The sequence below is a fragment of the Crinia signifera genome, chromosome 5 (genome assembly GCF_055691185.1).
Source record: "Crinia signifera chromosome 5, ASM5569118v1, whole genome shotgun sequence".
Taxonomy (NCBI): Eukaryota; Metazoa; Chordata; class Amphibia; order Anura; family Myobatrachidae; genus Crinia; species Crinia signifera.
This window is the reverse complement of record NC_139221.1, coordinates 259,424,620-259,451,966: the sequence shown is the minus strand read 5'-3', so window position 1 is coordinate 259,451,966 and position 27,347 is coordinate 259,424,620. Positions and strand designations below refer to the sequence as shown.

At 42.4% G+C, this 27,347-nt stretch overlaps 1 protein-coding gene across 2 annotated transcripts in view; it reads right to left on the bottom strand.

The window, feature by feature from the left end:
- MPP7 (MAGUK p55 scaffold protein 7) overlaps positions 1-27,347 on the bottom strand; it is a 372,855-nt gene that overhangs the window by 110,558 nt on the left and 234,950 nt on the right. For both annotated transcript variants that reach the window (XM_083188909.1, XM_083188910.1), the window contains exons 7-9: positions 7,481-7,612; positions 1,113-1,194; positions 778-863 (exon numbers count right to left, since the gene is read on the bottom strand). In XM_083188909.1, the coding sequence (XP_083045035.1) occupies positions 778-863; positions 1,113-1,194; positions 7,481-7,612 (300 nt within the window). The remainder of the gene's footprint in view (positions 1-777; positions 864-1,112; positions 1,195-7,480; positions 7,613-27,347) is intronic.

Below are 27,347 nucleotides of genomic sequence, written 5' to 3'. Positions count from 1 at the left end.
CAATAAGGAACAGTGTGGCTCCAGTCTCGTAATGCTGCTGGACTGTGAGATGATACGCACAGGTGAATGTTGACACACAACATGTTTGGGGTGGTGGCACCAACTTGCCTCCGGGCGACTGAGATGAACTTACGCTTTTGGCACTACGTACACATATATATATATATATATATATATATATAAAATCCAACCCGTATGGACAGCACTCTCCACAGTATAGGACATCAACCACAGTGTAGTAGTGTTGGTGTCTGTTTCTGTGGCATTTAGTGTGTCGATGTTATGTGCTTCTGTAAACTGTGATATCAGTACAGGATTCTCTTCATCAGAGACCAAGAAATAAATACATACAAGCTCATTACCATGTATGGCAATGAAATATCAAAATTAAGTTACTTAAAAAAGCACTGGACTTTTACGTGTGGTTCCGCATGTATAAGCTGTGGCGATGTCTGATATACAGCACCCTTGCTCATACGCTACTCAATACTAAGCTTGCTGATATTCCAACAACGACAATTCTACATGTAAGTGTAAATACGTGGGCAGACGCAATAGATTGAAATCTGTTTAGTTGTGACAACTTAACCTTGCAGAGATTCACGTGTCCTCAATGGAGGTGGCCATTCTGTAGGCTAAATATCAGTTCACTAGGAGACCATATCCAAAATGAATTACTACTACTGAAATATGGTTGGTAGAGTGTGTTGTATCAAGTTGCCAGAGATTTCTTTCTACATATGGTGAATTAAACATGTCACAAATATGTATGCTTACCAAAATATGTATGATTTCTTCTGGTTTCTTATCCTCCACACTTATCCCATTGACCTCCCTCAGCTCATCACCCACATGGATGAGACCTGGAGAAATGCAAAGACTAAGTAAGCTACATTAGTCACTTAGCACAATACAAAAAAACTCTACTGTATATAATCAGGTTGTGCTTTGGTACGGACATATAAGATTACAGCCTGGGTGCACAAATCCATGATTAGCACTTCTTAAACATGTACTAATGGGATAATCGCTTCTGTACGCACATACAAGAATATTATATAGAATACAAACATTTACACACACACACACACACACGTATGTGCAAATCTCACCGCTTCTGTCAGCAGCTCCTCCTCGCATTATCCTGGCCACAACAATAGCACCTGAACTCTCATCTTTTTTAATTGTAGCACCCTAAAATTAGATTAAACATACAATTGCTTAAAACACCCAATCTCAAAGACAGAACAAAGCATGTGCAATATAAAATGAAAGTAACAATGATATATATATATATATATATATATATATATATATATATATATATATATATACACACACACACACACACACACACACACACACACACATTACATTGTTAAATACCTACTTTTAGTCAACATATTACAATAGAGCAGGGGTGGGCAATTATTTCAGCTGGGGAGCCACTTAACACTTCCAGCAAATATTCGAGTGTCGCACTCCAGAAATAGGGGGTGTGATCACTCAAAAGGAGGTGTGCCTTTGAATATATTTTAGCACACCATATACCCCTTTTACACATCATGCAACACAATAGTAGGCCCCTTATACTTACACATTATGCCACAGAGAATGAGTGAAAATTCAAACTGAAGGTGTCAAAATTCACATTATTCAAAACAGAATGAGCCAACATTTAAAAGGAAGGAGTCAAAAGTCACATTATGCCTTACTGATTATGCCTAAATTCACATTATGGCACATAGAATAAGCCAAAATTCACACGGAATGAGTCAAAATTCACGTTATGCAGCACAAGCACAAAAATGATACAAAATGAACGTTATGGCACCCAGATTAAGCTAAAATTCACATTATCCTACACCGAATGATGCTAAATTCTGTTATGTGGTGGGAGGGGGTCTCTTTTTATCTGATGCAGAGGAATCAAATGAAATCGTATAAAAATGTAAAATGGAGGTAGATTCTAACTCCCTTTTACATTCCCACTCCCCTAGGACCCAGACAGCAGCATCTTCTACCTCCATTTTACATGCTCTCTCCCTCAGGAATCAGCCGCAATTCTACCTTAACACAGCTGCCCATGATGCCTACTGCACAAGAGGCAATTTGCAGCATGTTGCCCACCCCTGTAAATTTCTACAGCCCCACTCGCAAACCGCCCAGCATCTCACAGGAGCTCTCCTCAGCAGCACACCAGTTTGACTGTGCTCCGCCCCGCCTGCCTCCCAGCATCTCGATGTCGCAAGTGCACGCAGCGTGTCACATCACAGGAGGGAGGAAATACCCCAGCTCTCCTCAGCGGCGCCTGTGGCAGCACACTTTGGGACTGCTGTACAGCAATGAGAAGTGGCTCAGCCAGTCGGGCCGCTTGTCATTGCGCTACAGGTTTGAGTGGTGGGCCAGACAGGAGTGTTTTGCGGGCCGCATGTTGCCCACCCCTGCAATAGAGCAATGTTGTACTGTGCCTTTTCTATATTACGTTACTGAATGTGTGATCCCTATGTTTGGCTTCTAAACTGATTACTTGTGTGCCCAATACACCATATACCCTTAAACCAATATATTAAAATAGTTGCATTAATAGCAAAATATGCTAGAATTGCTTGTTGTATATGTATAAAAATAAATACAAAATAAAGCATCACTAAAAGTTTCCTATACAAACTTAAACAGCAATCATGAAAGAGCCTATCGGCTTTAGAGACGAATATGCAGTAGACCAAACAGAAGCGCTCAACTGGTCCTGGCCATTGTCAGTGTCTTCAGTGTATAGTGCCTGCATCAAGACACCCACAAACCATGCAGCTGCCTGAGGAGTAACAGAGTCTGTATCCGGTCTCAGTAACACCTACTGTAGACTTCCACTTCACTCCCCAATCCCACTTTCCTGTCATAGGCTTTATGGGCATTCATAGAACCGATTAGTGTACATATGAACAAACTGAGGTAAATCTAATGCTGTACCATCCTCTAAATTTCTAGATATCCCCAGGGTGAGATGTACAGATGGAGCGCCTCTTATTCAGCGCAAGCTCTCGCCAGATCCCCTGCGTTGGCAAGAGCCAGTGGAGGGCGCTCCATCTGACTGGGACATGCGAGCATCTCACACACATGCGCGTCCCCATCACTTGGCAGCAGGGAGCGGAATCCCTGCCTGTCTCTGATTTAGGGAAACGGACAGGGTTAGGGGGAGGGGGGCTGCGGGCACCGACAGGGGAACGGAGGGGAAGCAACGGAGGGCTCAGACTGAACATCTTGTGCGCGCCTGCCCCCTTCCGTCTGATGGCGGGTCCTGGCGGTTGGTGATAGAATCACCAGGACCCGCAACAAAGATCAGCGCCATCTGTACATAATCCTGGAACCAGAGGATACCACCGTCCGAAGACATACAGCAGTGCATAATAAAGATCTATACTAAATTGTGTAATAAATATTTACAGAGAGCCGTTTCATACTGGCTCTACTTGTACAGCTTAGTTGCTATTTAAAGCCTTCAGCTCAATATTTTTAAAAAATGCACAGAAAAGCTTCAATGTCCACTACTTAAATACTTCAGTGAATGAAACCATGAGATCTATTTCAGCCTAGTCTGTCACTGAGACAGATTCCGTTTGAGTAGAACCGTTAAAAATGTGCAAAAAGCACAGAATAAAAAGAACCCATGCTGTTTGCAGTCATTTTTCCAAAAACATGCCTGATGTTTTCCGTGTTTTCCTTCCTCTGGCGAAGAAACATAATTATAGTGATGAATTATCAGAGAAGTCCTGTGCTGGATTTACACATTAGGGATAAAAAATCCACATAACCCTTTAACACAAAACTTCTCTTTGCGTGGTCTCTGCATAGACAACATTTAACTATACCCTAGAGCTCCAACAACCCTCAGTAAATAGCTAAGCCAGTTTCTTGCTGTCCAATGCCAGAGATGTCTATCTACAGACAAGCTCTCACTGTGAGTCACAGAGACACTGCATTTTCCCTCTGTGTACATTACATTGCTGGGAGAAAGTGACTTTGCAGACATCTCTTCTCACTTCCTCCTGACACAAACAAATATGCTGCAAAACACGTATAACATTTCCAGGATATTCGCCCCGGCAGTAAATAAGTGCAGCTATTAACCGGACGATATTTGCTTAACACCTTCCTAGCCGGATGACGAACAGTGCAATGCATTGAGCGGCTGGATGATGAAGAGGAAATACACTTACATCGGGAATATCATACTCTTGATTTTGCACTTCACATTTTCCAGATATCCCAGTGCAAATATCATCTTTCTGCTGATGATTATCCAGAGCAGAGCGGGCTTTGGTCCTGGATTTGGAAGCACAATACACCTACTACACTCAACAGGGATCCTCCAGTCTTTTAAAATTACCATTATCAATCACACAGTTGAATAGGTTACAAACAGGACACGGACACTTCACTTTACGACTCCGCTGACTAAATAATGCTGTTGAATTACAATATGACAAGAAATCTATGTACCTTATGTCTATGTGGCATAAGACATAATGCAGGCGGATATATAATCATCCAGGCGGATGTACCAGGAAAACAGAGACTCACAACACGAAACAGAGAGGAAGACATAGATATCTATTCTACGAGCACGTTCTCCTAAATTTCAGGACGCTTTCCTGGACTCCCAAGAAAGTAGCCGAGGGAAAGGCATCAGAAACCGATGCCTGGAAACCATAAATGTTTCAGATCCAATGGAGAGGCTTCTTCCACCCGCTGCTGGGACTGCAATAGTTGCCACCATTGAATGCTGCTTTCCAATGGTTGCTGACGCCAATCTTGCTGCGTACACCAGGAAGGAGTGCCAGCAGCAGAGCTCCTTTTACATATGTGCAAACTCTAGAAGTCCACTTAACATGCGCACGGCATACCTTCTAATGGTGTACATGCAATGGCTGTACTGTTGCCAGTCTTATGATAAACATCCATAAACCAGTCTCTGAGATTCAGAGGTGCAATGATGTGATTCAGGGCATCAAGCCACCCACACCTCCCACCTGGGCCAGGTTGGTTTTGCCTTGAAAAATTACTGCAGCTTTAAAGATCACCTGGGCAGCCCGTACCTCCCACAAAATGGGAACCTATTTCACATGCCAAGTATGAGTGTAATGTTGTCTATGCATACTGGCAAGGTAGTAGCCCTGTGATGACCTCCAGAACGGGTTTTCAGCTTAAGCTAAAAATGCTGCCGGTTTAGGAGTGGGATATTTCTTCCCTTGTAGTCTCTCATTATGCAGCAATGACAAGCACAGAACCTGCTCCAGAGCTATAGGATACTTACTTCTTTATAACCAACTCTGCTGCTTATGTCCCTAATCTTTGGTGAACAGACTTGGCTGGATCTAAAAACTGCTACTGCTAAAACACTACTTTATTTGTAGCCAAATAGTGTGCATGTTGTAAAGAGTTATGGATAATGCAATGAGATTATTTCCCTTTTTTATTTAGGAAGAAAACAACTTGCGTACAATGTGCATATATTCTACAGCGGGGGTTCTCAAATTTGGTTCCAGGTCACCTAGCAGGAGCACAGGTGCATTCAGGGCTGCCCCTAGAAATGTTGGGGCCTGGGACTGACCGTCAAACCGGGCCCCCAGGGGCATAGACCCACCCCATGTGCCTACCCGCCTGCATGCCCCCCCTACGCCCCCCCCCCCCCAATTACAATTACTTACCAGCAGCATCTCCCTCCGTCATGGATGACCGGGAGCGCACACTGCACAGTGCACCCTGCAGAGCGCCGAGCCACTCTGTATCCTAGGCTTGGCGCTCTGCAGGGTGCACTGTGTATTGTGCGTGCCTGGCTGGGGGGCCGCCAGGTGCGGGAGGCGTTGTGCGGGTGCAGGGGGTGGTGCCGTGCCACTGTGGGCAGCTTCCCGGGCCCCACCAGAGGCTGGGGCCTGGGACAGCTGTACCTACGGCACCCCACTGTCGGCGGCCCTGGGTGCATTCATTACTCATTGACACTTTTTTAAAAATCCAAAGGTGGAGCTAATTATTTCACTTGATACTGTGGGGAGACCTGCAAAACATGCAATGTGTGGGGTCCTGAGGACCAATTTTCTACAAGAGTGATGTTGGCAATACACTAGACCAATCCAAAAAGTTGGTTGGTTGGACTTAAAATCTAGTACTGGATGTTGTGCAAATGACAATCAGCAGTTTGCTCAGTAACCCAGAAAAATAGACAAAAACTTTCAGTCAAATTGTTTAAAATCAGGGAAGGCCGTACTTTTGGAGTTTGCAATCTACTGTTCCTGGGTGGGATATTAGTGTGCGTCCCAGTTGCGTGCCTTAAAAAGGGGATGTGGTGAAATGAAAAAGGCATAGCCTCGCTGCACTGGGTGCAGGGACTGTCTCCCCCAAAATCCCACACTGGCCCCCACAGTAATAAACACATTGCCCCACACATGTAAAACCTTAAACACAGTGCCCCACACAAGAAAAAAAAAAAAACAATATTAAATTGCACCCTCTGCAGAATCCTCCTCAGTGCAGAATACCCACCTTCCTCTTAAGCAGAAAACCCACCCTTGTGCAGAACCTTCCACCCTGCACAATATCCCCCATGTGCAAAACCCATCCCCCTTCACATGCAGAGCAGCATAGCAGCATGCCCAAGGCAGAGTAGAGAATCTACTTGACTACTACAGGCTGCTTCCGTCTGGGAAGGCTCCTTCCACTGCTTCTGTGACTCCCTAAGGCTGCCTCCCCAGGGTGAACACTGCACTGTACGTTGAGAAGATCATACTGGATCCAAATGGAACCTCATATAACAGGTAAGGCAATGACGTCACCTACACACCCACACTGAACTACTGGGAAAACTAAATGTCTCTGAAGCCATGAGATGCTTATTACAGGGGGCACTTGTGAAGCTGGAAGCAAACTACCGGTGGGAGCTCCATGAGCTACCGGTAGATCGCAATTGATGTTTTGGCCAGGTCTGGTTTAAATCAAAGAGATTCAACTTTAGTACATTGTCTGAACAACAGGTTGTTAGTTTCCAGATATTGGGATCAAATTACTGAATTACAAATTACTTTGGTCCCATACAATATCGGATTTCTATTCCATCCAACCAACTGGTTGGGTGAAAGTTGGTCTAGTGTATTGTCAGCATTAGTCCTGTAATCGGTGGAGTAAATTTGTCTCTACCATATAAAAAAATTAAGAGTTGAATCTAGTAACTATTAGTAAACAGGGATAAAAACCACACCCCAATTGATCAGGTCTGTATATTGCTACACATTAATCTAAAACTGAAAACTTAGGATTTGGTGATTCACCAAATGTTACTATTAATTGAAACATAATCCCATTTGTAAAAGTAAAAACATAACTCAGGCAAACACAAAAACGCCATAAAATAATTCTGCCCAACAGATGGCTCAGCAGTAAGACAGACCCCACAATGGCACAAGGCCATTATTACACTGTATCTCACCAGCGGCTCTCTGTTTTTAACTAGCCGGATTATTTTCACGGAGTCTTCATCATCATCAATGTCATCTGGCATGGGAGGGAGCACTGGGTCATAGCTTTTCTGAGCCACAGTATCATGTACTGACAGTAAGGCCTGAAAGAAAGGATAGACTTAAATAGAAAACCATTCATATTACATTATAATACAGAAGTAATGTGAATTGCAATTTGCTTACTACAGGCTGTGATGACAATATACAGAAACGTTATACTGTAAAATATCTACAGTGCATAAGGAAAGTATGTGGACAGTTAAGTTACAGCCTTATTCCAAAATGAAATCATTTACTTTTTCCCTCAAAATTCTACACACAATACCCCATAATGACAATGCCGATGGCCACTCTGACAGAGCTAGAGTATTCCTCTGTGGAGAGAGTAGAACCTTGCAGAAGGAAAACTATCTCTTCACCAATCCACCAATCAGGCCTGTATGGTAGAGTAGCCAGACGGAAGCCACTCATTAGTAAAAAGCACATGGCAGCCCACTTAGAGTTTGCAAAAATACACCTGAAGGACTCTCAGACCATGTGAAACAAAATGATCTAGTCTACGAAGACAAAGATTGAATTCTTTGGTGTGAATGCCAGGCGTCATGTTATGAGGAAAAAAGACACCACACATTACCAGGCCAATACCATCCCTACAGTGAAGCATGGTGGTGGAAGCATCCTGCTGTGGAGATGTTATTTAGTGGCAGGAACTGGGAGAATAGTCAGGATAGAGGGCAAGAGGAATGCTGCAATGTACAGAGACATCCTGGATAAAAACCTGCTCCAGAGCGCTCTTGACCTCAGTCTGGGGTGACGGCTCATCTTTAAGCAGGACAACAACCTTAAACACACAGTCAAGAGATCAAAGGTGTGGCTTCAGGACAACGCTGTATAAGTACTTGAGTGTCCCAGCAAGAGCCCAGACTTAAATCTGATTGAACATCTTTGGAGAGATCTGAAAATGGCTGTGCACCGATACTTCCCATCCAACCAGATGTAGATTGAGAGGTGCTGCAAAGAGGAATGGGTGAAACTGCCCAAAGATAGGTGCGCTAAGCTTGAGGCAGCATATTCAAAAATAATACGCTAGCGCCTAACCATAACTACTGCAGTTTGCCACCTAACCTTCCCTTCCAGCAGCTTAACCCTAACCTTCCCGACTAGTGCCTAATCCCAATTCCCCCCCACTAGTGCCTAACCTAATTCCCCCATCACCAGCGTAATGCTAACCCACCCCGTTTACTCACCATGTGACATCCTAGCAATTGGGATTCCAGTGCTTGTCATTCCAATTAATGTCAGGATTCAGGTGACGGCGTACTGGCAGTAGTAGGGAGGCCGGCATCGGTTTACTGAATGCTGGCATCTCGACTGCTGGAATGCTGACCGTATCTCATATATATATATATATATATATATATATATATATATATATATATATATATATATATATATATATATATATATATATATATATGATGTGCAACATTTGTACATCCGTATGCAAATAGGACTGAATATGAAACACTACAATTTATTTATTTATTTACAGTTTCTTATATAGCGCAGTAGATTCCGTTGCGCTTTACAATGCAGCGGTTAAAATAATTCCTGAGTGTTTCAAGTTGTACAAAGTGCCTCTAGTATATGGAGGTGTGTATCGCTGCATCTGTGATGGGCATGAAATGATAAATTTAAGTAAGAAGACAGTATGCTACACCTGTTGGAGAGGCTCAGTTGCGCCAGGCACCAGCTCCATACGGAATATTAATGCTAGGGATATTAGGACACATCTGTATATTTGTATGCTGATATATGCTTTTCACCAAAAGGAAAGTAGAGTCTATGCTGAGAAACAGCACATATTCCATCTACTATATATTTCCCAGAGTCTACTATCTTTAAACTTAATATATTTAATTAGAATGTGACTGAAAAAATAATTTTAAGGAAAAAATGAATATAGACAAAACAGTAAGTGTCTATTAAAGCAACACCAGACGAAAGTAATTTAAGGCACTGTCTGAGGAACAAAAAATTGTCATGATTTAATTAAGGCCATTCTTCAGCACAGTGATGAACTTCAGTAAAGTATTTTTTTCCATTCTATGTAAGTTTGTTTTAAATTAAATGAGGTGTTCATTTCAAAATGACATTTACGATTAGAACTATATTTAGTATATACATAGTTCTACCATTTAACAATAGTCTCAGACTATATAAGGTGTATTCAATGCCGGCGTCGAGGGAGTTTGTACGGCGAGGATGGCTTGTTTTTGGCAAGGATCGCCAAAAACAAGCCATCCTCTCCGTCAAACCCACTCGCCGGCTGCTCTCCACATTCAATGTTCTGCCAAAATCCTTGCCATCGGAGGACGGCGAGGATCCAGTTAAACAGCAAGAGCCTTTTTGTTGGCCGCACTCGCCGTTTCCACCTCAGTGAAAAGAACCAGCGAGGTGGAAACGGCAAGGGGACATTGTTGAATACTCTGATGGCGAGCTATCGGCACTGCTCGCCATCAGGGGCTTGCTGCCCGCATATCTCAATCAGCAACCTGCCAAGTGTGCCACTGCAAACAAATGCCTCTCCACAGTGTAATTCTACACAGTGCTTTCACATTTATCCTGCACCTACATCTTTAGCAAGGCTTCCACCATTTTCCTACACATATTTACCATCACTGAGCTTCCACAATGTTCCTACACATACTTACCATCACTGAGCTTCCACAATTTTCCTACACATACTTACCATCACTGGGCTTCCACCAATAGGCTTCCAAGATAAGCTTACACCTACCAACAATCAATAGACTTCCAACATTTATCCTAAATCTACTTGGGTAGTATGCATTGTGTTACCTTTCTACAATAACCTTATTGGTTACTAAGGGGTAGATTTATTACGCTCGGTGAAGTGATAATGTGTCTGATTTGTATCACCGGCCAATCAGCTCCTACCTGTCATTTTTCAAACCATGCCTGTAACTTCACAGTTAGGAGCTGACTGGCCGGTGATAAAAACCAGACACTATCACTTCACCGAGCTTAATAAATCTACTCCTAACAGTCCAATCTCTGTTAGAAAGACAACTTCCATGACCCCAACAGGGATGCGGACTACATGTATGTGAGTAGACATAATCAGTCAGATTGTGGGCATGGGACAAAGTGCTTGAATGGTAAGCAGATTCATTCTGAACTACTTCATATTAAAGGGGTCATTCTGGTTGGCTCGGTAAGCTGCGAGGATCGCAACTTACCATGCACCCGCCACCAACTCCCCGCTTTATAAAATGTTCTCTAAGTATATTAACAATTTCTTCACATGTAGAGATTTTAGTTGTGTTGCCTTTTGGTACAGAGATGAGCACAGGATTACATAAATAATTACATTTAGTAAATTATTCAAATTCACTTGAAGGTGTATATCCCCTGGGTATTGGAGCTTTTGCAGTTCCAACATCACAGGTGTGGTTCAACCACTATTGGTCTACAGTCAAAAGGGCGACATGCATTAGGTCAACATGGTGAAAAGGTCAACATGGGAGAAGGTTTTGAGTCTTATGTTTTTGGTGTCTGTCGACATACAGATGTAGCTGCCCTCATCCTTTGCCGGCGCCCACCAGATCCCCTTCTCTGGGATGCGTGTGCGTCTCACACGCATGCACGTTCCAGTATCACGGCAGCTGGGCAGCATCTCCCTGGCCGTCTCCGCTTCAGGGAGGGGGGGTCGGGCGGCGGCGGGGACCCGCAGCAAGCTCCGTTGCCATGAGGCATGCTCCCCTGGCGGGAGCTGGCCTCTGGTGGGGGCTGACGATAGAATCGCCAGCCCCTGCAAAGATGGAGCCGGCTCCATCTGTAGGTCAATATGGACACCATATAAGTGTACCGCTGAGCTTGCCATGCTTTGGGCACACTATTAATTCCTCCCTATATGCCCGATTTGTTATGTGTGTATACTGTAGGTCTCGGTCACATCATGCTGAATATATATATCTATATAGCTATTAATAGATAATACATTGGTGCCATTGTGCCACTCAAGGTCTTTGTCATATGTAGGCAGAACTAGAATTACCTGAAAATATTGTTTACTTTATTAATAGACCATGATTTTTTAGGGATTAGAAAACAATAAATTAATGGTGCGATTGATTTAAACTTGCTCCTTTCTTTCTCTAAAAAGTGGGAACTAAACCAAAAACTTCAAATAAAAGAATTTTCTCTTCAGAATGCTGGCAGCAAAAACTCAGCAAAAAGAATCAAATTTAATTGCGATTATAACCTGAAATGCCAATCACTTCCATTTCAAAACTGTGCCAGAGAAAGAAGGACAACATAATTGGCCCAAGCTGAAGGAACTAAGAAGCACTTAATCCAATATTTATTTTGTTTGGGAAAATACGGCAAGCCGCAAGCACGATAGGTTAGTAACCCAGTCCAGACAGGAAAACAGAAGACCAGCAAAATTATTGGGAAAAAAATGGTTTTAGGGGATTCTTCAATTACAGCATTTACAGTTGAATTATTCCTCTTCAACACCTGTCTAAGGAAATACTTTGATTTAAAACTAAATTACACTCTAACTGCATGAATTCCTATTGCACAGTTCTATGAAGTTATGAAACTTTAGAGACCTCTGGTGCTTCATTTTTTCACCTGGGACCTGTAGTGTCAATGTGCCATTTTTATGGGAACCCAAAGGATAGATTTATTGAAGCTTCTGAAACAAACAAGTGGTGGTGATGCCCTTAGAAAAAAAAAAAAAAAAACTCAGATTCCTTCCATGTTTTTCAAGAATATAATAATAGCAAAATTCTGATTGGTTACTATAGGCAAAACTAGTGCTTGTCTGTTTAAGAAACTTTAGTAAATATATCAGAAGGTGTCTGTAATACATTGATTCACACCCACAGAAAAAATAAAGATCTATTCCATCGGACATGGGGGCCTGAAAAACAAATGATGATGCCCATACAAAGAACGGAGACAGAACACGCGGAGCAGGAATGTATCAGCATTCTCAGATGCTTAACAGAAGCAACATCATTCCTACCAGCTATTTGCACATTTAGATCAGCTGTAGGCAGAATTTGTCTATGCATTGTTAATTACCACTGTGGGAAAGCAGTTAGACAATAGCAGACTCCACATCCAGTAATACTGTACATCCATGTATTGTTATTTTTGGAACCCGGTTATACAATCGCTGTGCACAGCAATCAAAGACAACCATCTATAGAACTGGATGTAGACAACTAATTTACCACATGGAAAAAGTAAACCCAGCAAAGACTCAATACCAAAGTGATCAGTGATTTCCCTGAACCAAGGTAAGTATGTACCATGGAATAGCTGTGCTAGATGGCGTAAACCAGGTGCAGGTAATCTTTTGGCATTAATGACACAAGGTGGCACTAGAGGATATTTCGATGGTCAATCTGTATTATACTAAGTACATTGTTGTCATGTTCCCCCCTCCCCCATTTTGCTCCATCTCTTTTCTTTAGACTAAACTTTATTAGCAATGGCCTATTATGATGCAATGGAGCGATTATCGGTAATGCACATGCTACTCTTGCAATGCACATGCGCAAAGGTGCCGCTGCAGTGGTACTTGCAATGAGGATTTAGCCGGAAACCAATTTACAGGAAGTGACAGTGTTAACGGGGAGTGGTTGGGAAAACAGGGTGTGTGTCTGAGTCACTACTGCGGTGTCCAATTTGCGGTCCCAGGGATGCATTGTGGCTGGTGTGCGGGTGATGTCACTGCGCGCAGCTAGACGAGATCAGTCGGCGTCATGTGTTGAGGCTGCTTAGAGACTGCAGCAGCAGGAATGCAGGAGGGAGCAGTGATGGCATGAGGACCCGTCGGGATCGTGACAGCCAACTCCCAGTAAGATTCAATATAGGATGGGAGTATTGTTTTTCTAATGGATGCCATGCAGTGGGAGGGGAATGGGGAGGGGGGAGAGAGATTGATTTTTATTTTTTTCTGGACCTCTATCAAAATATTTATAAATATACAGACCCCATTAAAATTACTTGCCTACCCCTGCTATAGACCAACACTTAAATCCGATAATTTTTGCATGTAGTCTGCGAATGTGTACGCATACAGTAGCTCCAGTAGGCATTACCTACAATTTTTGGTCAGTAGCTTCACTTGCTAATATTAGCAATTTCATAGCCTAGACCAGTGATGGAGAACCTTGGCACTCCAGCTGTTTAACTACACATCCCAGCATCAGTTTTCCTATTTGCCCATTTGCTTGAATGTGTAGTTCAACAACAGCTGGAGTGCCAAGGTTCTCCATCTCTAGCCTAGGCAATCGCACTTGCTAATGCATTAACGCAGTGGTTCCAAACTTTTTGAATCACGGCACCCTACAGTACCAGAATATTTTTCATGGCACCCCTAGGTCAAAAGTTTGGTACGGAGTTGCAGAAAAAAAAATTAAATTAAATAAGTTGTGATTTAATTTTATCCTTAGGTCCAGTTATGTGGTTATTATAACTGGAAGCCACAAGCACTGATGTTGCCTATTTCATTGGCCATTAATAATTAAAATTGGTTCTGGACCACCAACCTGAGGCACCCCTGCAAGTGCTCGGAGGCACCCCAGGGAGCCTTGGGGCACAGTTTGGGAATCACTAAATTAGCAGACAAACATGAATTAAGCCCAACATACAGAAGTGTAAATTTGTCTCCATATTACAAATCATTAATTTACACTTGAGCAAAGTAAATTCAAAAAGATAAAGGTGCCAAAGGAGAACAAAAAAGTGCTAACAATATTAGGGGTATAACATCGTAAAGCTGCCACAGATGGGCAGATCTGTTTCTGGCCTTCAGTGATGAGTAAGATAACATAGTAACATAGTAGTTTAGGTTTAAAAAGACTTACTTCAATCAAGTTCAACCTTTTACAGGACCGGTTAAAGGGTTTAGTTTAGATGTTAAATCCTCATTTTAATTTTTACTTCGATTCCACTTTGGGCTAAATTATGTTTGTCCAACCTTAATATAAATGTATTTATTGTGTCTGCCGACACCACTTCTTCTGAAAGAGAGTTTCATACCTTTACTGCCCTGACCGTAAAGAAGCCTTTACTTTGGAGGGTACGAAATCTTTTCTCCTTCAGCCTGAGTGCATGCCCACGTATCTTAGTCTCCGACTTCAAAGTAAATAGGGTGTCTGAAAGTTCCTTATATTGTCCCATGATAAATTTGTGCATGTTAAGCATGTCTCCTCTGAAATGTCTATTTTCCATCATAAATATTCCTAATTCGGCTAATCTGGCCTCATAGTTTAATTACTCCAACCATTTTAATAGCTTGGTTGCCCTTCTGTGGAGTTTTACCAGTTCTTTTTTGTAGTAAGGAGCCCAGAATTGTACTCCAAATTCTAGATGAGGTCTATGTAACAACGGCAATGTACAATACGACCATACAGCACTGAGGTCAGCATGTGACCAGATTTACGATCATGTCTGATCACAACCTGAATGACTTAGGTATTATCATTATTATTATGTATGCAGAAGTTTTTAACTCCACATGCTGTGCTATTAGGCTAATTGCTGGACACTGCATCGTGTGACCTGTGTTATTTCAGGCAGAACTCCAGGTACAAGTAGACAAAAGTGGATGTAAGAGCTTTCCATATTGCAACAAAGTTGTTGTTTGATTTTATCTTTATTTTTTATTTTTTTGAGTGACAGAGGGGAAGATGTATTAAACCTTAACAAGAGATAAATGCAGGGGTGATAAAGAGAGATAAACGTCCAGCCAATCACCTGCTAACTGCCATGTTACAGGCTGTGTTTAAAAAAAAGTCAGTAAGTAGCTGATTGGCTGGATGTTTATCTCTCTTTATCAACCTTGCATTTATCTCTTGTTAAGGCTTAATACATCTGCCCCAAAGAATGCCAGAATAAGCTTTAGCTTAACTCAATTAAAAAAAAAAAATATATATATATATATATTTTTTTTTTAAAAAGGTACTTGGTTAAAAATATTGAACAGTGATCAACAAAACAAATGATAAACATATGTGAGTTACGGTACAGTCACGGTTTTCTTAAAGTTGCATCTATATATTTCAGTATTACTCACACCAAACCAAAATATGTAGAATACAATGTGTGGAAATGCTTAGTATCAACTAGCAGCCAATCAGATTTTTGTAGCCTCATAAAAAAATGCTTAAAAGAAACCAATAAAAAAGGTAGGTTTAGGGCACACGGTTTCAGTTTTAAATATGTATAACGCAAAATAGAAAAATGTATTTGTGGAAAATCAAATCCCATGAGAAATTTTACAACAGGTTTAGAAAACCTGCAACTTACCAGCTGCTGTGGAACTAGAAATTCCAGCAAAATTTTGCCAGCCTATATTGTGATCTATAACTTCAAAACCGTTGGGTAGTTTCAGGTTACCATACAAAAAATATACGATATTTGCCATAAGGTGGATTCTATAATGAATACACTGATGAAATAAAATGTCAGTAAAGTAATTAGGGGCCTATTATGGGCCAATTACACATGCGGAAATACTAATGTCTGAAGGTTTCAAGTGACAGGCCCATTCATTATTGGGGACTTGATGTGGCAACCCAGTATTCAGAAGCCTTTGAAACAGTGGTTCCCAAACTGGGGTACAAGTATCCCCCCTTGGGGTACACTGTAGACCAATTTGGGGTACTTGAAATGAATATTGGTAATGGCAGATTAAGTCTCCCGATGGCAGAAGTCTCCAGTTGCCATGGAAATCATTTCTGGTTCCATCTGCAGCATCATCAGTGTCTCCTCATACTTTTCCTGACCAGCAAACAAATCAGGAGCTACATACGCTGCACTCAGTCATCAGCGTTCATCTGGCGGAATCAGAAGCAATAATCCTACAGGCATTAGTGGGAACACAGGAAACAGTACACAGCCAGAAGCCAGACACAGTGGTACCAGATACCTGACCGCACACTGCTCTTACCCTTAGGGGCACCGTCACTGTACATCTACTCGTGACAGTAGCTGTTAACATGTGCAGTGTGCATTCCCTCTTATACGGCCTACGACGGGGAGATGAACTTCCTGAGTGATGCTAGATAGCCAAGAACGCTCAACACACAGTGCAGCCGAGCAATGTGCGCTGAGTGATCTGTCAGGGCCAGTGTTCTCCGTAAGAACACTGGCCCTGACAGCGGCGAGGAACTTGATTTATCCAGCATGATGGATATTAATCGCTGGGGCGATAGCGCCGCACAACGCTAAGCCCCTACACACGGAGCAAAGTAGAGGCATAAGCGATCTAGTAAGAGCTTAGAAAATGCCAGGTGTGTAGGCCCCATTACCTTTAGGGGGAACCACTGCTGCACAGCTGCTTGTGAAAGTAGCCATCAACAACGGCAGTAAGATTTTGCTTCTATGCTTGCTGAAAAATTGGTCTGAAATAAGATGGATTCCTGCATAGCTTTAATTCTGAATATCCTGCTAATCCTCCTGACACCCTCAGAACACCAAGCCTTAGGTTCCATATATTGATGACAGAAAAAAAAACAGGCATCCTCACAGAACAGGTCTAAATAGTGAGTCACTGTTGGGATTGTTAAATGTGTATATGCAACCAGCTTACGCTTGTGGATTTTAGCCTTTCAAATTGTGCATTTTATTGTCAGGTGTTCACAATTGATATATTGTTCAGACAACCCAAAAAAAAAAAAGGAGAAAGCAAAAACAGAAGGCAGACTATTCACTTTTAAAATATGGTTCTATCACTTGAAACTGCCAGGAAGAATATAAAATCCACAGTTCTCTTAAACGGAGGACAAGCTCCGTAACCCCACCACAGATAGAGGCATGCAATGCACCAAGCATAAACTGACCTCACTGGCAGCAGAGAAAGATCTGTGAACTTAATAACCATGTCTTCCATGCTGAAAAGCAGCTGTCCACATATGTTTAATGTATTATTCAAATCCCATTCAAGAAATCTGAAGGTTTTTTTATTATTATTATTTTCAGTTTTATATTTTTTGGGCAGAACAAAGGAAAATTGGAGGGATGCAACACACCATCATTTCTAACCACAAATTTCATGTTCTGGCAAATCATAATTCAACTTCACATCGTGTAAATCAGTTTATACACAGACATTAAAACAAAGCATAGAAACAACATATTTAGAACAATCTCTAGCATATTCCTGACCTCGTTTAACATCTCAGGCGGTATACGTAGTAAAAACAATAGCTTGGACTTTACATTGGATTTTGTGGACAAAGAATAGACGTTATTATCAGACTTTAATGGTTTGCTGCAATGGGAAATTTGGAATAAGGATGGTGCCCTATGAGAGGCAAGGATGTATTACTGCTGCAGTGCTTAACATAGCAACATAGTAATTAAGGTTGAAAAAAAGATGATAGTCCATCGAATTCAACCTATTATACTTGTTACTACTGACTTGAGTAAGTCCTATCTATAGGATTCCCTTAGTGGCCAATAATGTATCCAGTTTTGATTTAAATTCATTAACAGTAGTTGCTGTAATCACCCGCACCGGAATTTTACTGCTTTAATGGTGAATAATCCTCTTCTTAATTTGTGTCCTAGGTATAGGGCTGCTAGTGAACAAATCATCTCCCAGTTCCTTATGATTCCCAATCCTGTAATTAAACTAATCATATCACCTCTCAACCTCCGTTTCTCCAGTGAAAACATATTCAGCCTGGTTAACCTATCTTTGTATTCTAGTGATTTGAGTCCTTTTACTAGCTTATTTGCCCTTCTCTGTACCTGTTCCAATTCCTTTTTGTCCTTTTTAAGGTGCGGTGCCCAGAACTGAACACAGTATTCCAAGTGTGGTCTCACCAATGCCTTGTAAAGAGGTACTATCACATTGGCATCCCTTGAATCCATTCCCTTTTTAAAGCATGCCAGTGTCCGATTTGCTTTTGCTGCTGAACTTGAGCTGTGTGCACTATTACCCAATTTTTCATCTATGATGACCCCCCAAGTTCCTCTCTACAGCAAAATTCCCTATAACAACTCCATTTAGCCTATAATTAGCTTGTTCATTTTTTCCCCCATAATGAATTACTTTACATTTATCAACGTTAAACTGCATTTTCCACCTTTCCAGTTTAATTAAGTCACTCTGTAGTATATACACATTCTATCCTAGGCAATTTCCTTACTCCATTTCATGTCGTCCACAAATATTGCAATTTTATTCACTATGTCACTTCCTATATCATTAATGAATATATTAAACAAGGTGGGTCCCAATATTGAACCTTGTGGGACTCCTCTTTGGACCTTACCCCAGCTGGAATGTATGCCATTTACCAACACTCTCTGTGCAACCAGTTTTTAATCCAATTACAAATTTTATCTTCTAACCCTAAATTACTTAGTTTTATTAATAACCTTTTAAGAAGTATTACATCAACAAATTTCCCTAACTCCGGCCCCCTACTGACTTCCTCATAGAAGCTAATTAAATTATTCTGACATGATCTATTTTTGACGAACCCATGCTGAGTCTTACTTATTACCTTTTGGATACTATCTCTTATTATTCCTTCTAATATTTTCCCCACAATGGATGTAAGGCTGACCAGTCTATAATTTTCAGGGTTAGTTCTGCTACCTTTCTTCCAAATTGGTACTACGTTAGCTACCCTTGGTACCGTCCCCGAGTTTATGGATGCCTCGAATATCAAATGAATGGTAGTGCTATGACAGAACTCAATTCTTTTAGTATCCTAGGGTGTATTTCATCCAGGCCAGAAGATTTGTTACTATTTAGGTTCTGTAATCTATTTTTGACTATTTCCTCACTCAAACATACAGTTTGGGAGCAATCAAGAGCCGAGCACTTAATCTGTGGGAGATCCTCTGAAGATTCTTCCCTTGTAAATACAGCAGCAAAAAATTAATTGAATAATTCCGCTTTCTCTTTTCCTTCTATTACCAGGGTACCCTACTATTTTTTAGTGGGCCAATATTTTCCTTCCTTAACCGTTTCCTATATATATATATATATATATATATATATATATATATATATATATATATATATATATATATATATATATATATATTGGGATTATATTTGTTACAATCAGTCTTTAATTTAGCCATCGTGATTGTATTTTTACAATTCTTATTACATTCTTTATATGCGGTAAATGATTTGGGTGTCCCATCTTGTGTAAACTCTTTGATTGCCCTCCTTTTTTTTAGCGATTTCAATTTGACTTTGCTATTAAGCCACTTTGGTTTCCTTTTGACATTTGTTCTTTTATTTATCAGTGCCCTCCTGCAGTATTTTTTTTTAAGTTTGCCACCTTTTAGTAGTATCCATACCTCTAAATAATTCCTTCCAATTTATATCCTTTAAGGACTCCTCAAACTTATCAAAGTTTGCTTTTCTGAGATTTAAGGACCTAGTTGCTCCAATATAATTATCTTTGTTAAAATTTAGTACCAAGCTTTAATCGATTGCTATATCTGCTTTTCATTACATAGCGTATACCTTGCAACTGTACATATGTACAGGATACATATGATATCCCGGCGGTCAGGATGCAGGCAGTTAAAAGACTGATCCCTGAATATACTCCCTTAAAGGTGCCTTGAAGAACCACCTACACCTAACCCCCCTCTTGTAAGTGTCTGAACCTAATATCCCCTTCTTGCAGCCTAACCCTAACCACCCCATCCCAGACTTGCTATACTTTTCAGGATGCCGGCTATGGGTATTCTGGTGTCAGCCTCGATATCTCTTTTGAAGTTTCGGAGCTGGAGTTCTGGTGGCAGTTGGATGACAGTGTCGCTACACAGAGGGGTAGATTTATTATAGCGGCGCTAAGAGCGCCGCTATAACAGTTCCTGCTTCGCCTCATTAGTGAGGCGAAGCAGGAGGGGACACCGACAAGAGGTATCAACATCTTCCCGGCCGAAGCGGGGGAGCGCTAACTCCCCCCTCCGGCGATGTCCCCTCCAGCTGACAGCGCGTCAGTTAACACTGACGCGCTGTCTGCTTCTCCCCCGGCTGGCTCACTGCGTATGCGTGGGATCTCGTTACTCACGCGAGATCCCAGCGCAGCTCAGAGCCAGCAGCAGGGACAGCGCTGTCCCTGCTGTAGGCATAGGGCATCGCCGTTTGCAGCTGTCGAAGTCGACAGCTGCAGGCGGCGGAACGGTAAGCGATGCTGACCGTTCATAAATTAGACAGGAGGCAGGCGCGCAGCACGAAATATCGTAGCTGCGCTATGCCTCCTGCCCCGCACCGCCGCACGAAAGATACCCGCTCGGCGGGTGTCATAGATCAGGGGAAGCGCTATCCCCTGCAATAACGCACGGGGATAGTGCAGATTCCCCTGATCGCCCTTTCATAAATCTACCTCTGAATGCTGGCATCCTGGCCAAATCCCTGTGAAGCAATGCCTGTGAGTGATACTGACTGCCGGGATGCTGACTGCATCATTGTAAAGCAATACTGTTGAGCCACAGGCCATAAAGGGCGAATAAAAAACATGAGTTTTGAGCGCTAGGGACAGGTGTTTGTGTGCTGTGTGCAAATGGCTGCCTTATGGTGGAGGGGTGCCATCCTCAAAGGTTTACAAAGGTAGAAGAAAGTACCAATAGGTGCCGTATGTACACAATATAAATTTATTAACACTCAATAAAATAGTAGTGATGCAATGAATAAAAACTAATAACAAACTAAAACAACACAAACATACAGACACATTGGCCAATGGTATTAACGTGCTCTGTGAGGGTTCTTATTAGAACGGGGATAGCTGTAAGTCAGTACATATATCTCTTTTTTTTTCAAAAACATTTTATTGAAATGATCACATAGTACAATATATTGTTTCCAAGTCAAGGCGACAACTCACTCCTTGTTAGACATAGGTATACCTCGCAGGGTGATCCTATTTTCATTTTTTTCCAGTAAAATACATACATACAGAAACGTAAAAAGAAAAACAAGCGATTATATAATACTGTAGGCAGTGTGTAGTACATTTACATGGTGGGTTCGTTTCAATTAGTACAAACAGTTATTTTGTCAGCCTTAGTTTAGGCTGTATTTATATAATTTTTTTTTTTTTTTTTCTCCCCCTCCCTCTGATTTTTAATTCAAGTACACCGCCAATACGTCATAATTGGTTTTACACCATCAATCTAATTAAATGAATAAACTCAAACGGACAGGACAAGACAAAGGAAAGGTACGGGGAAGGGTAGGTATTGAGATAACTATGTCTACTTCCTAACAGGTAGTCTAGTGATGCTATTACATTTTACATAGGGGTTGCCAACACCCTTTTCCTCAACTGTAGTGATTAGATGAACTGATCACATGGGACCTAACTGACGTATTAAATACCATGAGGTGTTTTCATATAGACTCAGAATTTGTGTTTGAATGGTACTAGGCAGGGTCTCGATATATGGCCCCCATTTTTTATAAAACCTTGTGACACCAGTCTCAACATCGGGTATTGTGGCTTGTCGTTCCATATATAAAGTATTTAAGATTGTGGTTTTCGTTTCCAGTATGGAGGGTACTGATTTTTTAATCCAATATTTCATAATTAGCCTCTTTGCTATTCCCAAAATCACTGTTATGACTGGTAACAAAGCTTTTTTCCTTCCCCCCAGTCCCACTCTCCCATTACCAGTAGCAAGCAGGCTGTAGGGTTTTTTGCTATTTTTAACCGAAATGTACTGTTTATAAATGCAATCAGTCTATTCCAATATGTGGCTATCCTGCCGCACTGCCAAAGGTTGTGGAAAAAGGTGGCTCGCCTCTGACCACATTTGACGCAGGAGTCTGGCTCCCCAGGTAGCATATGTGCCCTCTGTATTGGGGCTACGTACGCCCTGTGTATTACTTTCCAGTGCACCTCCTGGAGGGATGCTGAATGGAGATATTTCATGGTCTGTTGGCAGTGCTTCAAGACCTCCGTAGACTCTGGGATTGAAGGTATCTCCGATTTCCAGGCCATCAATGTTCTATTCCATTTTTTCGCCCCATCTGTGACCCCCGCCTCTACATAATAGTATCTCAGTCTATAAGTCCCAGTGTGAGCCAGTGTCATGATGGTGGTGATTGGGTCAGTCTCTGCCCCTTCCGGACCAGCCGGAGGGAGGGACTGAATCATATGCCTCGTTTGTAGGAACATGTAAAAATGGGTTTGTGGTAATTTATATTTTTCTCTCAGGTCCGCGAAAGACATGAGATGTCCACCCGGATCGTATACATCCCTGATTGCCGCCAAGCCAGCCTTCCTCCAGACCAAGAACTGAGGGTTGTCCAGTCCAGGGGTAAACCTTGGGTTGCCCCATAAAGTGATAAAGCGAGAGACCCGGGGGGATCTTTTCAATGCCTTATTTGTGTATAACCATGCTTTGTGTGTATCTTTAAATAAAATATTGTCTAGTATGTCTTGCCTAATCATCTTCCTAGGTGTGTGTATTAGTGCTGTTGGTGAGTATGGGGCGAACAATGCTTCTTCGAGGGCGCGGTTAGTAAATACTGAGTGCAGCCAGAACCAATCCGTTATATATCTGAAACAAACTGCCCTGCTGAATGTTGCAGGGTCTGGGATATTGAGCCCTCCCTCAGATCTGGGAAGCTGTAGTTTTGCATAAGCAACTTTCGGTTTTTTGCCCGCCCATAAAAATTTAGAGAAGACTGTTTTGACGATGGCGCAGTCTTGTCTGGAGAGGGATAATGGTATCATTTGGAGTAGGTATGCTAGTTTGGGGAACGCAATACTTTTAATGACTGCTGCCCGTCCCATCGTCGAAAGGGGGAGGGAGGTCCATCTGTGAAGGAGTGCTGATATCTCCGCTATCACCGGACGGAAGTTAACCGAGTAGATCTCGGACACAGAGTGGGGTATACGTATGCCTAGATATTTCATTGTATGCCTTACTATGGTAAATTGGGCCAATGGGGAATCCATGATGGGCGAATTTTGGGGGCCTGGAAGAATCATCAGTTCGGATTTGTTATAGTTGACTCTAAATCCTGAGAACGATCCAAACTGCTCTATTAGGGATACTATCTCGGGAATGGCCTCTTTTGGATTCGATACGAAAACTAACATGTCGTCAGCGAAGAGGGCCAATTTGGCCTCCTCGCCTCCAACTCTGATTCCGGTATATGTAGGGGATGCTCTAAGGGCTATGGCTAAAGGCTCCAGGGCCAAGGCAAATAGTAATGGGGACAGCGGACATCCCTGCCGGGTGCCTCGTTTTGTGTAGAATGGTTGTGAGAGGAATCCATTATTAAGAATTTGTGTGGCCGGATCTGTGTATAGGATTTTAAGCAAAGCAATAAATTGTGAAGTGTCTCGAATACATGGTCCCATGTAATTATGTCAAAAGCTTTCTCCGCATCCAGGGAGAGTACCACATTCTGCTCCCCGGATGGGTGAATTCTAAGCCACTCCATTACAGTTAATAATTTTCTAATGTTCACCACAGACTGACGTCCCCAGATGAATCCAGACTGGTCTGGGTGGACCAGATGAGGAAGGATAATTTTAAGCCTGTCAGCCATAACTTTTGTAAACAGTTTGTAGTCTGTGTTTAATAATGATATGGGACGGTAGGAACTGGGGTCCTCTACATCCCTGCCTGGTTTGGGTAAAAGTCTTATTACCGCTGAGTTAAAGTATGTAGGGAGGGCCTTTCCTGTCATGATCGCATTAAATGCTGCTGTCAAGGGGGGTGCCAGCTTGGGAGCCAAAATCTTATAATATTCATTGGCGAACCCGTCCGGGCCTGGGGATTTTCCAGTTTTAAGCCCCATTATTGTTGACTGGATTTCTTCTGCTGTTATGGGAGCAACCAGGGTATCTTTTTGAGCCTCCGAGAGGCCAGGGATTTGAAGGTTAGTCCAAAAATTTTCTTTGGCCTCTTTGTCTATTGTGGGGGTGGAATAAAGGGAGGAGTAGAAATCATAAAACACTTTTGAAATATCAGCATTGGATTTTTTCAATGACCCGGTTGGGTCTTTGATAGATCTCACTATTGTGGGAGGGCGTCTGCCTGCCAATAAATGTGATAGTAGTCTCCCTGCCTTGTTGCCATAGCGATGGAATTTGCTATTTCTATGAAAACTAAATTTCTTCTCTATGCCTGTCAGGATATTATCGAATGTTGTTTTGTCTTTGTAATAACAGGCTTTATTGGGCCCTGTTGGGTTATTTTTAAAATTAGCATAAGATTGAGTCAGCCGTGTCTGGGCTTCCAAATAGTTTTTGTCTAGGTCTTTATCCCTTTTCTTACTATAGGACATGATGATCCCCCTTAAAACAGCTTTAGAAGTTTGCCAAAATAGCAAATGGTCTGTGGTTTCCAGTTCCGCATGATTGAGTTTAAAGTCCATCCATGCTGCCTCCAACATAGCTCTAAACTGAATGGAGTTTGCCAGGTAGGCCGGGAATCGCCATTGGCGGATCGGTCCTTTATCGACCTGGGCAGCAAGTTGTACCCAACACAAAGCATGGTCGGAAACGCTGATTGTCTCTATCTTGGCGTCAGCCACTTTAGGGAACATATGGCGGGGGATTAATATGTAGTCTATTCTAGAAAGGGTACCATGCGCGGAAGACAGGCATGTGTAATCCCTTTCCACGGGGTAGCACGACCTCCAAGAATCGACCAGTTGGAATTGGTCACAAAGAGAAGCTATGGTGTCATCAGGGTGGCGGTTATGTTTGGGAGCGGGCGTGTTTCTGTCTAGTGTATGTGAAGCTACAACATTGAAATCTCCCCCCAGTATCAGGGTAGGGGCTTGTAATGAGTCAAGCTTGGCAACCAGGGATGTATAGAACTCTCGGGGATTGGAGTTGGGAGCATAGATGTTACACAGTATATATGGGACATCATGAATAATCACATTTACAATCACATATCTGCCGTTCTCGTCTACTTCAGTCGATGTTATTGTATGATTGACAGCGTTTCTGATAAGAATTGCCACTCCCCGTGATTTAGAATTAAACGAGGCCGATGCCATCACCGACCATCTTAACATGTTAAGTTTTAATACCTCACGGGGGACAAGGTGGGTTTCTTGGAGAAAGGCGATTTAAGGACATTTTGTTTAAGTATGTTAATACTTTCCTGCGCTTAGCAGGGGTATTGAAACCTCCCACATTCAATGAGCCTATTTTAAGCATCAACATCACATAATCTTACATATATATCTTGAGTAGTACCTCATACCTTAAACGATCCAGGGGGAGACACATGGAGGAAAAAAGACATATTGAGGGGAGACAAAACCAAAACAACAAACAAACATCAAGACCTCCCATCACTGAGCAGCAATCAGCGTGGGGGGCAGAAAACATTTTAATCGGAACTTCCATACTCAACTCTCTCCTATCTAACGGTACCCCCTAGCAAGGCCCCCTTCCCCCCCCACCCCCCCAAAATTCCCCACGAACCCCCCCCCCCCCCCCCCCAAAGTCATCCCATCCCTCTAATATTAACATCTATTTTAGGTCCCTAATCTAGCTGCGATATTATATTAATGTATTAATTAGGCAGATAAACAAACAACTAACATGCTCCCTGAACCGGGATGATACTGTATATAATGATGTTCTCCCTTACTTTAATGGGCTATGATCCTTGGCAGCCCAGGCATCCCTCACCCAACACATTATAACACAACTTAAAATAGTAGTAACGAAGCCTGTGAGGGCATTGACCTTAAATCTGTCCATCAGTAGCGCAGCCCAAAGTACATCTTGAATTGGGAGGTATTGTTATGAATTGTGGCTAGGCCTAAGAAATAAAGAAATAAATGTGGCCCTCGCCAACCCTCTTTAAGCATAACATTACCCATCCTGTTCAGTCAGCAGAGTCGGGTGCCTCCCGAGTATCAGGGCCAGCCTCTGTTGTTTCGGCCTGTTCAGCGAGGTAGCCATCTGCGTCAGCGGCCGTAGTAAAGTCTATAATCTTGTCCCCCTCGAATACCCTCAATCTGGCCGGGTATAGTAACGCAAATTTTTTCTTTGCGTTGAATAATGTCGTGCACACTGGAGCGAACTCCTTACGGGCCCTGGTGACCTCCGCAGAGTAGTCTTGGAATATAAATATCTTGTCGTTGTTCCACTTCAGGTCACGGTGCCTCCTGAAAGCCGACCATATGGCGTCTTTATGTAGGTAGTTTAGGCATCTAAAAATCACGACCCTCGGCCTGTTTCCCCTTGTGGTGCGTGTTGGGCCCAGGCGGTGCGCTCTTTCGACTACCATATCCCTGCATTGATCTGATATCTGTAGCATTTCAGGCAGGGAAATTTGTAGGAACTTGTATAGATCAGGGCCCCTGATGGTTTCGTCTAAGCCCACTATCCTCAAGTTATTCCTTCTCGATCTGTTTTCAAGATCATCGATCTTATTTTGCAGCTCATAGCAAGTTTGCTGGAGGTTGGAAGAGGAGCCCTTGAGTGTGGCCACATCTTGAAAAAGTTCTCCCACCCTGCATTCAGTGGTGTGTTGCATGTGGGCTACTTGTTTCAGCTGGGCTGTGACATCTTTAATGGCTGTATTAAATTTGGCTGCCTGTGCCTCCATCAGGGGACCCATAGTTTCTTGTATAGCCTTTACCACGTCAGAATATGTGACAGGGGGCCCATCTACGGTGTCAGGGGTTTGAGAAAACAGTACCTGAGAAGCTGTGTCTCCCTTCTTTTCACGTGCGGCGGCCATCTTGGATCTGGACTGTGACTGCGATCTGAAGCTGGATGTGGCCCTCTTTCCTTCTGATTTTTGTGACCTCCT